Genomic DNA, 15,601 nt, shown 5'->3' with positions numbered 1-15,601 from the left:
AACACAAACTGACCAGAAAGAGACTCAGATGATCACAAAAGATGCAAATGAACTGCAAATGTTCACATATAATCTACAAAACAGGCAAAACAACCACGAGGAGACAAAAAATGATCACAGAATGACCAAGAAAGACACAAAAACACCTCAAGGAGACCCATACTACTACCAAAAGACACAAAATAACCAATAATAGGTACAAAATGTCCACAAAAGTATACATGATGACTACTTAAGGTGCAAAACAACCCTAAGTCTGTGTGTGTTGCACCCATTTAGGTGAGGTGAGGAGGCAATACAGGCACCACATTTATTTCAACACATTACACTAGTGAATACCAGTTGATTTCATCACGCCAACATAAGCAGGACTTGTATATTAGTAATAGCTACATGGCTGCAGCCACAGCTCTGTGTTGAAAACAACCGAGACCTTTGAAATGGTGGCCTGAAATGACCCGCAGCGGCAGCACGCAGCCCCGTCTGTTATTTTTATCAGGCATAAGAAAAGGCAGCCCAGTCGGGGTCCTTTACGGCCATCAGCGAGAAAACATTGCGATAAGTAAAGAACTACAACTCTAAGAAGGTCAGGATGGTCCAGAAAATACTCAGTAAAGTCGTCGGTGCCAAGTACATTTCTATTTTAAGGACGTGGTAAGTTGAATCAGCAACAGAGTTTTTTGATAGCTGTCGTCGTGTTTAAAATATTGTCAGCGCCTCTGTGTCCTTCTGTGTGACCCGCTGGGCTTGTATGCTAACATTAGCTTAGCATGCTCGTTCATTTCCTATTGACTGCTAGCTAGACTAGTTAGCATAATCCTTCTACCTGACAGCTAGTGCAGTGGAAGGTGCGAGAAGCAGTGATTACATTGACTGTGACAATATTTGTGTTTGTGAGTATTATGTCAAATGTTTTGGAGATTTAATTACTAGTTAATTATACAAAAATTATGTTGAAATTAATAGATTTCAACACCCTTAACATCAAAGTTCAAAACTGTTCATATTCCTTTGCTAACATAATGGCATCTCAGTTTATTTATGAAATATTACCAGTTTATTAGTCTGATAAACCTCCCAATTATGCAAGAATGTAAAATAGTATTATCAGAATTCAGCTTGTGCTTTAATGGCATAAAGATATGTTGGTCACTTATTATAGTTTGCTTGACAGCTGTATATTTTGTAGAAACATTAAGACCACTGCCCTATACTTGACCTTGCCATAGTATTGCAGTGGTATGAGATTTTCATGGTATGATAACCAGCTCAGGTTTCACAGTATCATGGTAATACAGAATTATTATCAGTCAGAATGATTCAGGTATGAAAATGGATGGGTTTTATCACAATAATGTAATGGAAACTTGAAAATAACTTATTTTTTTTGTACAACATAGATAAGCCAATGTGCAGAGAATAATATCCGTCAACTTTTATATCATGGTATACCTTGAAACTGGTGTATCGCTGCAACCCTAACTTGGAAATACAAAGAGGAAAAACTCCAATGGCCAATGCTTAACAGTCATTAATAGTAATAGTAGTAATAATTATTACCATTTGTAAACAATTTGTTGAAAAGGTAATAAATTAACACAAAGACTAATAAATGATCATCTTGTCTCTATCAACTAGCTAATTATTGACTCTTTGTTTCCACAAAAATTCACTTTTGCCCATACACAACTACTTAAACCAGTGTTTGAGCTACTTTATTTGGTTCTTGTCAATAATCATAAACTTATAACTCACAATCAGGGTTGGAAATTAACCTTTTAATTCACCTTCTACTGTGGCTGCCACTCAACAGACTTTTGGCTGATGAGTGAAGCAAATGTAGCTTTCAAATGTCACTTTCATATTTTACCAGCATTTGGCTAGTTGCTGGTGCTAATTTCCAACCTTACTTAGAATTATATTAACTATAATAATGAACCTATGAAAGTAGCAACCACTGCAAAAGATGAAAAGAAATTGACTTTTTTTAAAGCCCTCAACAGATCTTCAGAAGATGAATTTGGCCATTACTGTGTCAGTTGGTACATACGTAGGGAACTGTGCATGCAGTTGCTACCCAAGATCACATTGATAAGTGGATTGCACTCCACTGTGTCATTGTTTTCTTCCGTCTAGGGTGCCAAATATGGTTGCCTGGGGAACAGTCGGTGGAGTGGCGCTTGTTCACTTCACAGATTGGCGAGTGATTCTGGACTATGTGCCATACATCAAAGGGAAGTTCAGCGACGATGAGTAAAGTCCTGCACAACTACATTGTGAGTGTACTGAGATGATATCCAGCACTTGTGTAACTGTACTTGCATCCACACACTTTGTTTGCAGTGTTCAGTCGGATTGCTCGTTAGCTTTAGCCCCACCCTTAACTCGTGATAAGAAGCAGACAGGTGTCAGCTGTGCCAGGTGTTGGAACTGAATATTCAAATAACCACTCCTGAGTATTGGTAAAAGTTGCCATGTTGCTTACACCTGGCAGTTTGGTAGAACTCTACTCTACTGCACAGGTAACCCCACACTGAGGCCATGGCGACTGAATCTGTTGTGATCACTAACCCAAGTTCACTGCAGGCTGTGAATAAAGGCCGTTGAGGTCTTGTAGCTTGTGTAAGCTTGTTAAGTGGCAACTGTGTAAACATAAAGGCTTTACACTTCTGTCTAATCTAAAGCTCTGCAAATAGATCAGATTAGTTTTAAAATGGAAGCATTTGGTAGAGCTGACCCAACAGGTTTTAAGTGTTTAAATTTTCATTGTTTAAGTGTATTTTTGTGGTGTAGAGTTAGGAGCTTAACATTGAAATGACTAACTTTAATATTTATTTTTACTGTCTTCATAATTATCAATAATATGGCAACAGTTTTGGTACTGCCAATTTGTACTTTCCTATAATGATCAAGTATATCATCAGTATAATGTTACTTGTATTTCATCTTGAATCCCATGAGATCCATTTGGGTATCATGGGTTTTAATTGGGCTTGATATTTCCAAACCTTATTAAAGTTTACACACAGTTTGAACCCTTATCGCCACCCCAAACCTTCTGCAACTCCCTTCATCACCCCCTTGAACTTGAATGTGATCTTGTCAGACATCCATGTGCTTTTTTTTACACATTTAAACAGATGTGTTCATGTACATTTTGCTAATGAATGGGGCGTGTGTGTTTGCCCACAGGACCAGAGCTTGGGAATGGGGCACATGGGTGGATTGCTTACACGCTGCCGCAAGCTTAAGTAGGATGCCCTGGCTCGACAATCAGTCACTGAGGGCCTGTTAGGAGTTTGGACAACAAGATGCACTGTGTATAAAAATGCTGTTTTTAATCCAGTATTATTTAATGTGAATAAATCTATAATTTGCAATGATGTGTCCGGTTATTCTGCAAAATGTCAAGTATGAAAATGCTTTGTTTGGATTGCTTGGTGAGAGGGTTTTTAAAAGAAATCTATTTTGTGGATATGCACTAATTCTTTGTTGCATGTGGCAAATAAAAGCGTGGATTTGTCCACCTGATATTTACCAACTGTCATGACTATTTGTACTGTAAATTTAATGTGAAATAAAATTATTGAAGACAATGTATATGCAAAGTCTGTGATAATGCAATTCCCAATGCATGATGAATCATATATGTACAGAGGTGTTATGAGGCTGCATGCACACTGAGGTGTGCCCAGACATTAAACTCATTTTATCAGCCAGACTGCGAAATTTGCGTGGATAATGTCTTTCATTTCTCCCATCGAAGGGGGAGGGGACTGAAAGAGGAGAGGGGAGAAGGGATTTAACATAGCGAGAGAGAGAGAGAAAACGAGATAGTGTCTTCAAGATGGATAAAAACGAGTAAGTACATCATCTGAAGGCTTATGAAACCATCAGCAACTGTAATAATTGCAATTGTAGCGTGTGATGCGCGATATGTCGTCCTCATAATATATTTGGAAAGTATGTTTATCATCGATCAGGCTGATGCACTCTGGTGTATCGCATTTGCAAATAGCACCGCTGTGGTCTCCAGCTAGGATGTCGCTCCTTTATTTAGCATCATTGTAATGTGCTTTAATTGTCCTGATATTTACAGCTAATGTGAAATTAAGCATGGAGTCGCGACGCTGCGTCGACACGAAGCTATTTCGACATGATAGATTTCAACGTTACAAAGCAGCTCACATTTCTCCCGCATCGCTGTTACACACACACACAAAGCCTCCGCAAATGCATGATATGCGTTTAAAATGGTGTCTGTGTTTTATCGGTGAGATCTACTTTGTTCATTCATAAAAGCCGGCTCCGAGTCTGAATGACAACGGCAGGCATTGTCGTGGTCAAACGGCTCTCCTGTTTCACCGAGCTGACATGAAACTTTCACATTTTGTGTTAATGAGCGAGCTACAAGTGAGGGACGTGTTTTTACTACAGCCGGGAGATTAAATTATTCAGCGGCCGCCATGACTGTTGTCACTGCTTCTGCGTGACTATTTACGGTCTATTTGTAGCTGTAGCCTAATTTATGTTTCCCATAGGTTAACATTGAACGTAGTGCTCGCGACCAACGTCAAGGTAAACGGACAAGAAAGGGAGACTTCCGGTAGAGCTTTTCAAAACAAAAGACCAACCGTCAAAACGTATGTTGAGGGTTCGTTTAAATGTTTGTGTTTCACAGTTACCGTCACATGACCTAGTGAGTTAGATTAAGTTAACTAAACCAAAGTTTTGAGATAACCAGGTATACAAAAAAAATTTAAAGACTTGCTAGAATATTTTAATCCAAGATGGCGGCTCAGTTGAACTCAACTTTCATACAAACATGCAGCATTTGTAGCCTATGTCACATAGCAAAACTGAAACACAAGCAAATAATAGATAGATAAATAAATAGTTAAACAAAAAATAAAATTTGCAAGACTAGAAAACTATAACAATAAAAACAGCTAAAAACATTGACTAAAAAACCCCTCTATAAAATAGAATTAACACCAGGGATAAAATTAATTTTAAGCCTACTTCACATAGCAAAATTGAAACAACACAGACAAAAACTAACTAACTAAATAAATAAACAAAAATACATACATTATTCCAACACTAGAAAATTATATCAATAAAAAAGCCCCAAAAATCAATTAACAAAACTCAATTTAACCTAACTTTCATACAAACATGCAGCCTAGGTAGCCTAGATAACATAGCAAAATTGAAACAACACAACCAAAAAAACCCAAAAACAAACAAATAAAACACATTAAAAAAAAACAATGACTTCACCCTAAAACTAAAAGCCAGATTTAAGAGATAGGTCTTTAATTTCCTATTCAAATTAGCAAGAGAGCTTACAATAGAGGCAGTGAGTTCCACAGGGACATGAAAACAGGAAGCACTCTCACTGATACTTTTGTTAATTTAATTTAATTTAATTTAATTTAATTTAATTTCACTTAATGTTATTTTATTTTTTTGCACAGACATAAAACTGCATAAACACCAGACAGTTAAAAGAAAATATGAAAAAAGGGGTGATGTTTCAGGAGAAGTCATAAGCCACAGGGTTTTAAAAGTAAAGCAGTGGAAAAAATGGTCTGGCTGGAATATAAAATGAAAGAAAATTGGTGACGATAAAACGGTGACATATTTTTGAAAGCGCCACAAAAAACTAAAAGGTAATTTTTGTCAAAACATTTTTCCCCATGGTCAGTATTGAATTTCCAGTCAAATGCATTAAGATAGTTACCATAAACACCTTGTGATTTTTCAGGTGCAACAATTTCAATCCAGCTGAGAAATGGAAAAAAAATGTTGAAAAATGTTCTCAGATTTTATACATTTAATTACTGGGCCCAATTTGTTATACATGATCTTTAATTAATCTGCTAAATTTCATTGAGATTGTGATCAAAATAGTACATAAAAAACACAGGACAGACTGAGGAACAGTAATAGAATAGCCTATAGTCGAATTGCAAGGTACTAAACACAAATTAATAGTGAATGACAGGATGTAGAAAAATGTTTGATTATATCTTCTTTAAGATAATATAAAATAGAAATAAGATTTTATTAATCCCTGGGGCAATGTACTTGTTATAGCAGCTCAGTAGTCACAAACAAAAGGGAAAAGGTGACTGAGTGATAAATAAAATACAAAAATACAAATCAGATAAAATAAGAATAAAATAATATAAAATCTTTGTACTCTATATACACCTTACAGATACTGTATGGCCATAATATTTGCACAGGATAATTGTACACACATGGGGTGTAGTGTATTTACTGGAAAAATAGCCTATAAAAATATATAAATATTATTGCACACATATTGTTAGTGGCAAATATTGCACAGGAATGTTACACAGTATTAATATAAATGGTATGTTTAAAGAAATGTACATGCATACATTACATTAAAGTTTTAAAACTGAGTATAATTGATTTAGTGTCAGACTTTGGCTCAAACCGTGTATATATTTCTATCACCCGTTTGATGCGTTTAATTCCGTGACAAATCTGCAGTAACTTCCTGTCTCTTCCTGGCTGCCTCACCGTGCCTTGACGCCGCCGCGCTGCCCTATGTTTTCCTTGCGGATGTAGCCCTCGTGCCCCGGCGAGACAGGCAGGTAGTGATGTGGCCGAGGTCCGCGGCGGAGCGATCTGCGCGACGACAAAGAGACGAGATGTTGTTAGCAGGGAGATCCCATTACAGAGGACGCATGTTGTAATATGGTCGAAACAAAGCAATAGGCCTGCCATCCAAAAACAAATCCTAAAATCCAATCTGGTTATCCGCAGTAACTTTTAGTGGATTTATAGGCTACTCGCGTGGGAAATGGAGAAGAAAAGGTGGGATTGCACTGCTCTCCCCAAGGGCTGGAAAATGGAAGAAGTGACCAGAAAGTCGGGTTTGTCAGCTGGAAAAAGCGATGTCTATTATTTTAGGTACTAAACGAAACCAGGGTTGCAAAACTTCTAACGCTAGGTGCACAAGACACCGAGTTTGCGGACGGAAACAGATAGGAGTGTGATAAGGGGGGACGGTGCTGTGTGTGTGTAAAGTTTGGGATGTGAAGGGGAGGGGGGTCTGTGTGCAGCCGGGTAACAAGGCCAGCCAGGCCAGCTCCTCTCACAAGTGAGGAGATACGGAGGAGTGTGTGAGGCTAGTGGTAGCAGCTCACGCCTGGCGAGGCCTCTTGATGAATTAAACCCAGTGTCATCTCAGTTAATACTCTTTATTTCCCAGTGAAGTGAACCAACAACGCCAGATTTGTTTTCATTTAGCAGAGGAGAAGAGCAAGATGAGGAACAGAGGCAAGAGAGGGGGGAGGCGGGTCGGTTGTATAGTTTGTGGTAGGCTATAACTGTACACTCATACTGATGTTAACTGTGGTGTGTGATGTAAGAGACATTTGCATGAGTTACTAGCACGTATCCACCCACAGTTGTTCCTTCTGTTGGTCATTGCTCAGGCTTCAGATGTTGTTGCTCCCACATGTGGAGCTACAATGTTTTCATTCTGAAACATTTGGTCAAGTTCTGCCATGTTTACATTGTGTTCCTACAGGTTAGTTTCAGGCTGTTCTTGAACATGTTCTCAGTCATATCTGCTTATTATCATTATTATTACTGTTATAGCAATGTGTGCAGCTTGTTGTAGATAACCAGGCTCAGGTAGTGTTCATCAGAGACTTGCATCCATTTCACAAAGTAATGTGATTTCAATGTCATTGCCCACTTGAATGTGCTCTGCTTCTGTTTGCGTTCGACCTGTTGCATGTTGTGGTCCTTGTGTGTAATTTCTCTGTCTGCTGTGTGTGTGTGTGTGTGTGTGTGTAATGTGTTTTGAAGTGTTGACCCGTCAAGTTTTGTTTCCCTGCCGTCGTCTCTGTTTGTGTTTTCCCAGTCTTGAAACTCTCTTTTCTGTTTTTGTAAGACATGATGCGAGTATAGTGGTTTCTCATTTCTCTGCCTCCTCACCAGTCCATCTGGGAAGAAGTTTCGGAGCAAGCCTCAGCTGGCCCGTTACCTTGGTAACCAGATGGACCTCAGCTCCTTTGATTTCCGCACGGGGAAGATGCTGATGAGCAAGCTGAACAAGAACCGGCAGAGACTGCGCTATGATAACAACAACCAAAACAAGGTGAGAATAGCGAGCACATGATGACCAACCACTGACTGCCAAAAACAAATGATGGTGGCCTGGACTCTGTGTCTTGCATGAGAGCACTATGATATAGGTGTCAACAGGGTGAGCGCTGCACCCTCACATAAACATTGCGGACAAGAATCACTCATTTGTGTTTGGTTGCTGTGTGTTGAACAAAAAGGCAACATTTTATATTACTACTACTTGCGACTTTTATTAATGTAGACGACCTATGAATAATATGTAAATATGTCAATGTGAGAGGTTAGATCAGTGGTTCCCAACTGGTGGGTCACAATCCAAAAGTGGGTCCAGATTTCCAGCACAGAGCTTTATTTTAAAGTGCCGTCTCCTGCTGTAAAGGGAGTGACTAACAGAGACAGCAAACTAGATCGACGACATGGCCAAACACAAGCATGATGCTATATATATTAAACTGTGTGGATCTTGAACTAATGACTAAGGAGAGATCTGGACCCTGTGGCTGCACGAGTTGGGAACCACTGAGTTAGATAATACAAAAACTGCCCAACTGATGCCTTATTATATCCACATCAGAGCTGGAGAGGGACTAATGTAGGAGTAGGCTAAATGAATACCTCACCCACAAAATGACCTTTCAGTTACTCGCCCATGTTACCTTGAATTCGTAAAGAATGCTTTGCTTTCCTTGCATGCCTCCACAGGGTAGAAGAATAAAAAATCAGCCAACATTCTTGACGAATTGAAGTAATCAGCGTCTGCATTTAATAATAGCAAAACCATATCAAAACATCTGTTCACAAACTCTCACACACCATAATCCAAGTCTCATTTATTTTTTTATTTTTTTAATATACTTTATTAATCCCCGAGGGGAAATTCAATTTTTCACTCTGTTGTCAATTACACACAGGTCCGAACACACACACATGCACAAACTGGACCTATACATGCACTAAGTGGAGAGATGTCAGAGTGGGCTGCCCATGACTGAACTGGCACCTCTCCAGCTACCAGTCCACGCTCCATATTTTTGGTCCGGACGGGGACTTGAACAGGCGACCCTCCGGTTCCCAACCCAAGTCCCTCATTTATCCAGGCGTATGCTCAGTGCTTCCCAAACAAATTTATTTTCACTTATACCTTAGTATTTCTAACACTTCTGCATACAAGTAGTGTGCCTGGGCAAGCGCTTGCATTTGAACTGCTAATGCATTTCATTGACCAGAGTTCAAACGTACGTGCTGCCCAGGTGCGCTGCTTGGGACTGCTTAAGCTGAAGTGTTTTAAACGGTAAGGTTGTAGTGAATATGCATGTGTTTGGGAAACACTGAGCATACAACTGGATAAATGAGACTTATACTGTACGAGTTGTGTGAGCGTTTGTAAACAGATGTTTTGATATAGTTTTGCTGTTGTTTAACACAGTCTCCTTTTACTCCAATTTATCAATGATGTTTGTTTAACACAGTCTCCTTTTACTCCAATTTATCAATGATGTTGGCCATTCGTTCACATGGAGGCGTGTGAGAAAAGTGTTCATGACTATTTAAGGTAATACAGGGTGAGTCATTGATATACAAATGGTAATCTTGTGGGTGAAGTATTCCTTTAATGAAGATAGTCAGCACTAGGACTGGGCAAAATATCAATATTACATTGATATCACACTAGACTAGATATTGTCTCAGATTTTGGATATTGAAATGTGCTGTTTTAAAGTCTGCTTTACAGTAAAGTGATGCAATTGTCTGAACTTAGAAGACTGTCTTTGCTGTGCTATTGTTTGCCTTAACTCACTCAGTCCTTATATCAACATTACTGATGATAATTTATCAAAAATATCAGAGCGAAATAGTTTGTGAAAGCAACAATAGTTAATCCTACAATATTGTCACTATCAATATTGAGGTATTTGGTCAAAAATATTGTGCTGTTTGATTTTCTCTACCACCCAGCCTTAAAGCACTAAGCTGTCTTTTTCCAGTTTTAAAATAATCAATCACTTTATCCTATGGACGTAGAGTCTCGGATGAGTTTGGTTTAAGAAGTTAAATGAATAATTGTATATGAAGGCAGATAATGTTGAGCATCAGTAACTTAAACAGATATGTTTCATCGGCACAGCAGGTGGCAGTGTGTTGAGAAAAGGAAGCCACAGCAAAGTTACTTCTCTCTCCTTCCAGACTTGTTTTCATCTCTGAAAGCTCTAATAATGAGATACCTATCCTTGTGTGTGGTGTAATCAGTGAACAGTTTTGTGGAATAATCCTTCATCGTCTATCACTTTACTCCTTTCATTCTCCTCGCCTCCCTCTGTGTTTGATATTTTTGCAGGGCAAACCTGACTTGAACACATCACTACCAGTCAGACAGACAGCCTCCATCTTTAAGCAGCCTGTTACCAAGGTTACCAACCACCCAAACAACAAAGTGAAGACAGATCCTCAGAAAGCCGTTGACCAGCCCAGACAGGTAACCAGACTCTGCCTCTTACCGTTAATATCATCCCACAAAAACAGGAAACGCATGTTATCTGATGCTGGAACCAAATGTGCTGCTTTGAAACTGGATAGACCAGACTGGAGTTTGAATATGTTGATAATGTATTTCCCTTTTGTTGTACTGGAAGCAGCAGCATACTTTCATTTAAATGGTGTGGTTTCTGTCTGTCTACCCGCAGCTAATGACTCTCTGTTTTTCTCTGCAGCTATTTTGGGAGAAGAAACTCAGTGGTCTTAATGCTTATGACATCGCAGAGGAGCTGGTGAAAACAATGGAACTGCCTAAAGGGCTACAAGGTAATATACACAAGTTAAACGACAGTTTATATTCTGAAATGACACTTTATATCATGTCAGTATCAGCCCCACATTTTTTTTTTTTATTTCCAGTTTAAGTTTATTGTCACTTAACCTAACTTACAAGTGCAGTGAAATGCTTCTGCCCCAGCTCTCTCCTCCTCTGTGTGCATAAATAAATACAGACCATCCATATCTTAACATCTACAATCCACAGCTGGCACATTCTTCTGTAAAATGTAACTCATCTTGAGCAGAGTTACAGCTTTAATGTTTCGGTCCTTTAGGTGTCGGTCCAGGCTGCACAGACAAGACTCTCCTGTCAGCTATTGCAAGCGCTCTGCACACCAGCGCCGCTCCCATCACCGGCCAGCTGTCTGCAGCCGTGGAGAAGAACCCAGGAGTCTGGCTCAACACCACGCAGCCGCTGTGCAAGGCCTTCATAGTCACTGATGAGGACATCAGGTGGGCAATCACAGAACGCATCACAGACACACGGATCACCTTGTCTCTGAATAGAGCCAGTATCCAAGAGTCAGATCCAAAATGCAGTTCCTGTTCCTCGTTTGACCTTTTTTGACCATTTGGCTTTATGCAAAATTTATCAGCATGTGTGTCTGTGAAGCAGTTGTGTTACAAATCTTACTCTGATCCAGGGCTGCCCCCAAATAGTTGACCAAATGTTAGTCGACCAGAAAGGTCATTAGTCAGCAAGATTTCATTGGTCGCTTAGTCGCAGAAAAACCCCCAAAACAAACTCTGTTAGGAGCTACACCTCGTCAAAATAAATCAAAACTTTATTTTGAAAGGACAGACACAGGAAGGGGCCACGCTCAGCAGTCAGACAGGAGTCATGTTACAAACCAATCACAGCCGACAGACATCTTTCCCTTCTTCTGTAAATATTCAGTCTGAACTCAGATCAGCGCTGCACTCAGGATTTCGGGTAAATAAGCTATGATACGGTGCTTGTTAAGGTTGCTTAAAAAAGGCACAACAGTTGCACCCAGCGCCTGACCTTGTGTATTCCAGGGGGTTAAATACACGGCATGTGTATGGCGCCTAATTTCCAGGGCTGGTACCTGCGGTTATTCCACAGGCTAGTTAATAACATGTCGGGCAGGAAATCCAAAGTGTGGGATCATTTTGAGAAGGTGAAGGACGAACCCAAGGTGATATGTAAACTCATCTTCATTGGTCGACTACAAACATGACGTATCATCTGAAACATGGAAGTAGCTACATGCCCATTAGCCCACAGCGTCATTAACAGGCGGCTCGCTCAGTGTGTGACGTGCACTTGTAGATAAAATATAGGCCTATATTAATGAAGGTTCATTAGTACGGTTTTGTATTTCTCTGTAATGTAGCACAGTGTTAACAATGTTACTGATACTATTCTTTCTCACACCTTCAACTCAAACCATTGTGTTGCCCCGCCCAAAATATATACTTTAATAATTACATTAATATCGTAAACATGCGGGCAACTACTCGACTAATGGCCCTAAATGACGACTATTGGTCGACTAGGAAAATTCTTAGTTGGGGGGCAGCCCTACTCTGATCTCCTTCAGTGTGTTAAAAAACAGGACGTGACCACTCAGGCAGTGTGAATAACGGCATATGCTATCTGATTTACCAGCTCATGAGATTTTGCCTTACATTTTATAAGCTAAAGCACAATAACAATCTCTTCCAAATCTGAAATGACCTTGAAGATTTCTTCATCACTCTTTGCCGTCCTTGATCTCCCCAAAGTTGATGGGGTTGAGTGTGTTCAGCAGTTCCACGGTCCATAACAAGTGACCCTGCTCTTTGTAAAAACACACCATCTGCTCAGTGCTGATTCAGTGGCTGTTATAGGCAGCTGTAACTGCCAACTGTAACAGCTTCCTGTTGTGTTTGTGTGTAGGAAACAGGAGGAGCTGGTGTACAGTGTGAGGAAAAGGCTGGAGGAGGCACTGATGGCTGATATGTTGGCCCATGTCGAGGAGGCTGCCAATGACGGAGAGGCTCTGAAGGAGGAAGGCAACGGCAGTGAAGATATGGAGAGTGTATAGCACAGGTTGGTGAAGGGACAATACCTCTGAGCAAATTATACAGACAATAAACAGTGTTTGACCTTTTATACCACCGGTGGCTCACACAGAAAACAAAGTAACCTGTGAATTAATGTTGAAGTCAATTTAAAAAATAAAGTCTCTTGCATTACCTAGCTTGTTGGAGTTTAAAAGCATATCATGAGTTTTGAATTATTACACAGTATAAAATGCAACCTAGCCTGGGAACCAGACGAATCTGTGAGCTCATGTTTTGTTTGTTCTGGCAGATGCGTCTGGTTGCCCTCCCATTCAAACAAATGTCCAGCTGCCCCCAAATAGGTTGGGCCAATCACATCTGAGTTTGATATGATGACTGATAAATCACAGAGCCTTCAGACTTTACGCAAAATATGTGATGACATCATTTTTGGTTCGCGCAACCTTGCACTGGGACACTACTGCGATCATGAACCTAAGGGCAGGAAAGATGTTTCGTTGCTCTGACTGGTTGTAAGTCCATCCAATGTGTCCAGAGGCATTTCGGTCTACGGCTGTTGGTGCCATCCTCTGGAAATTGAAAATAAACCCAGAGGTTCCAGACTAAGTGGCATTTGTGATTTGGTCTGATGATGTTGGGCTGGGTGCAACCTAGTAATCCAGAAAACAAGAGAATATGTTTCTTCTAATGGCCACTCCTCTCTTCTTGTAGGGTTTTGTTCGACGCCTGCACACACACGACCATGAACAGTAGGAGCCATACAGCAGTCCCGCCCTGATGAACTGTCCCCGAGTATCTGCGTCCAACTTAAACCGTAACCTGACTTACACCAGTCCAGTGCAACCTAAAGAAGTCTTCCCTTCACCTGACCCCGAAACACTTGGAGTCTCAAATGCATCACTTCATCTTTAACTCCACTGGATGGGACTCCTTGACTTCAACTGCAGTTAAAGTTACTCAGTTTCTAAGCTTGATTGATTTTTGACTAGGAAATTTTTACAAAATTCACATGAACTTTCCAATATTAATAATAACTTATCTACAGAGTGTCAAATTCAGTGTTCGATGAGAAGCGTTTGAGCGTTTTTTTACTGAAAGGCTTTGAATGGGTTTGTATTTTTGTGACAATCATGTCAAATCCAAACATTTTATGTCAGCAAAACGTCGACCTGGGTGCTTTTTATTTTTGGTTTGTCACGGGCAGATTGGAAATGAATGTTTTGTATTGTTGGCATGCCTCACCAGTCGAGATGTGAACCAAGTTGAGCTAATTTAAATCGGCCACAGTGCGGATGTTACGAATGCAGAAGCTGTAGTTTTAATCCCTTGTATATACATTCATCGGAGTGAACAGAGTCAAGTTTTTATTGTTGTGATTTCAAGGAAATATTGTACTTCATGACGGCTGTGTCATCCCGTGAGTCATGTTCAGTATTAACCAAAGAGGAGACGTGTCATTTTGACGAGGGTCGTTCTCACTGTAACAGACGTCTGCTTGGTGTTTTACCGTGAGCGATTATATCGGCTCTGCTGTTGTACAACTAACCACAAGGAGAAAGTACACGTGATGGGGCACAATGGGAAAGAAATGACTTGAAACCTCTTTCTGTTGTACAATGATAACTGTTTTTAACTCTCTTCATCATTATAGGTGCTTACTGACGTCGTGAAACATGGCTGTCCGGGCTTTGTTTCTGTCACGGTTTAATGTGTCAATGTTACCACACACATGCTGCCTCCATGTAAATCCACGCACAAAAGTGACGACACGGCAAATTATGGTTAAGACTAGTTTTAATGTCATTTATCATCTGAGGAGTAATGATTTTGTATTTTATTTTTATCCCTGTCTGTCGAGGTTTTTTGGTGAATAATGTATCCAGCTGAAATCATTTAAGATCCCTTCTCAATGTCAGCAGGCTGATTGCTGAAATGAATTTGATTGTATTACTTATTAAAATGAGTCCGTATGTCATTACGTTTGTTGCCAGTGTGTCTTTTTTTTCTTTTTAAAAGTAAAGAAAATACTCTGTAAGACTGGTTAAACCTGTGTGAAGATGAATTTGACCTCCTTATGACTGGTTCCCAACCTGGGGTCCTGACCCCCACGAGGGGTCTCTAAAGCTTCAAGGGGGGTTGTGAGACCCTCTTGATTTTAAGGGGCGTAAGAAAACTTGTATAGACAATTTTCAATGGACCGATGTTTTAGCATTTAATTTATTTCGGTGAGGAAAATTAAATCATTTTAAAATTTCGATAATTCATGATAAAAGGGCGCAGTTCATTTTTTTTGAATAGAAGGTCTAGATGTATAAAACCAGGTTGTTGGCTACCTCAAATTATGTGTCTATTCCTCAACTACCCTGTAAGTTATTTATATTCCTTTAGTCTGCAAGGATCCTTAGATCAGAAGAATCAAAAGGGTTTTGTTTTAATTTTTAATAAAAAGTAATCCAAGTTGTGAGTATTGTTTGAACAGGATAAATTGGTGTTGTGTCGGTATGCTGGGTGACATAACTCAGATGGGCTCTGTCAGAGCTAGATAAAAAGAATGATTCCTGATTCATATGTTATCTGAAGCCTATTTTTTATACAATTAATATTCATGCTGAGTTAAATA

General features: G+C 39.7%; 2 protein-coding genes across 7 annotated transcripts; both read left to right on the top strand.

Moving 5' to 3' along the window:
- The first annotated feature begins 501 nt into the window (after positions 1-501).
- On the top strand, positions 502-3,600 carry LOC126397231 (cytochrome b-c1 complex subunit 10-like). Its single transcript, XM_050055853.1, has 3 exons — positions 502-654; positions 2,137-2,276; positions 3,193-3,600. The coding sequence occupies exons 1-2, from the start codon at positions 593-595 to the stop codon at positions 2,255-2,257; spliced, it is 183 nt and encodes a 60-aa protein (XP_049911810.1). The 5' UTR covers positions 502-592; the 3' UTR covers positions 2,258-2,276; positions 3,193-3,600.
- A 143-nt stretch (positions 3,601-3,743) lies between these two features.
- Positions 3,744-14,959, top strand: mbd3b (methyl-CpG binding domain protein 3b). 6 transcript variants are annotated; one of them, XM_050055849.1, is made up of 8 exons: positions 3,780-3,861; positions 7,291-7,359; positions 7,990-8,149; positions 10,475-10,612; positions 10,848-10,938; positions 11,226-11,403; positions 12,854-13,006; positions 13,693-14,959. In XM_050055849.1, the coding sequence occupies exons 1-7, from the start codon at positions 3,848-3,850 to the stop codon at positions 12,999-13,001; spliced, it is 798 nt and encodes a 265-aa protein (XP_049911806.1). In that variant the 5' UTR covers positions 3,780-3,847; the 3' UTR covers positions 13,002-13,006; positions 13,693-14,959. The 6 variants fall into 6 exon arrangements, with proteins under 6 accessions (XP_049911808.1, XP_049911806.1, XP_049911807.1 ...); XM_050055850.1 differs by having other exon boundaries at positions 3,833-3,861; positions 7,294-7,359; XM_050055847.1 differs by lacking the exon at positions 3,780-3,861 and adding an exon at positions 6,670-6,951.
- Positions 14,960-15,601: the final 642 nt, after the last annotated feature.

The sequence above is a fragment of the Epinephelus moara genome, chromosome 10, assembly GCF_006386435.1.
Source record: "Epinephelus moara isolate mb chromosome 10, YSFRI_EMoa_1.0, whole genome shotgun sequence".
NCBI classification, from domain to species: domain Eukaryota; kingdom Metazoa; phylum Chordata; class Actinopteri; order Perciformes; family Serranidae; genus Epinephelus; species Epinephelus moara.
This window is presented reverse-complemented; position numbering and strand designations above follow the sequence as displayed.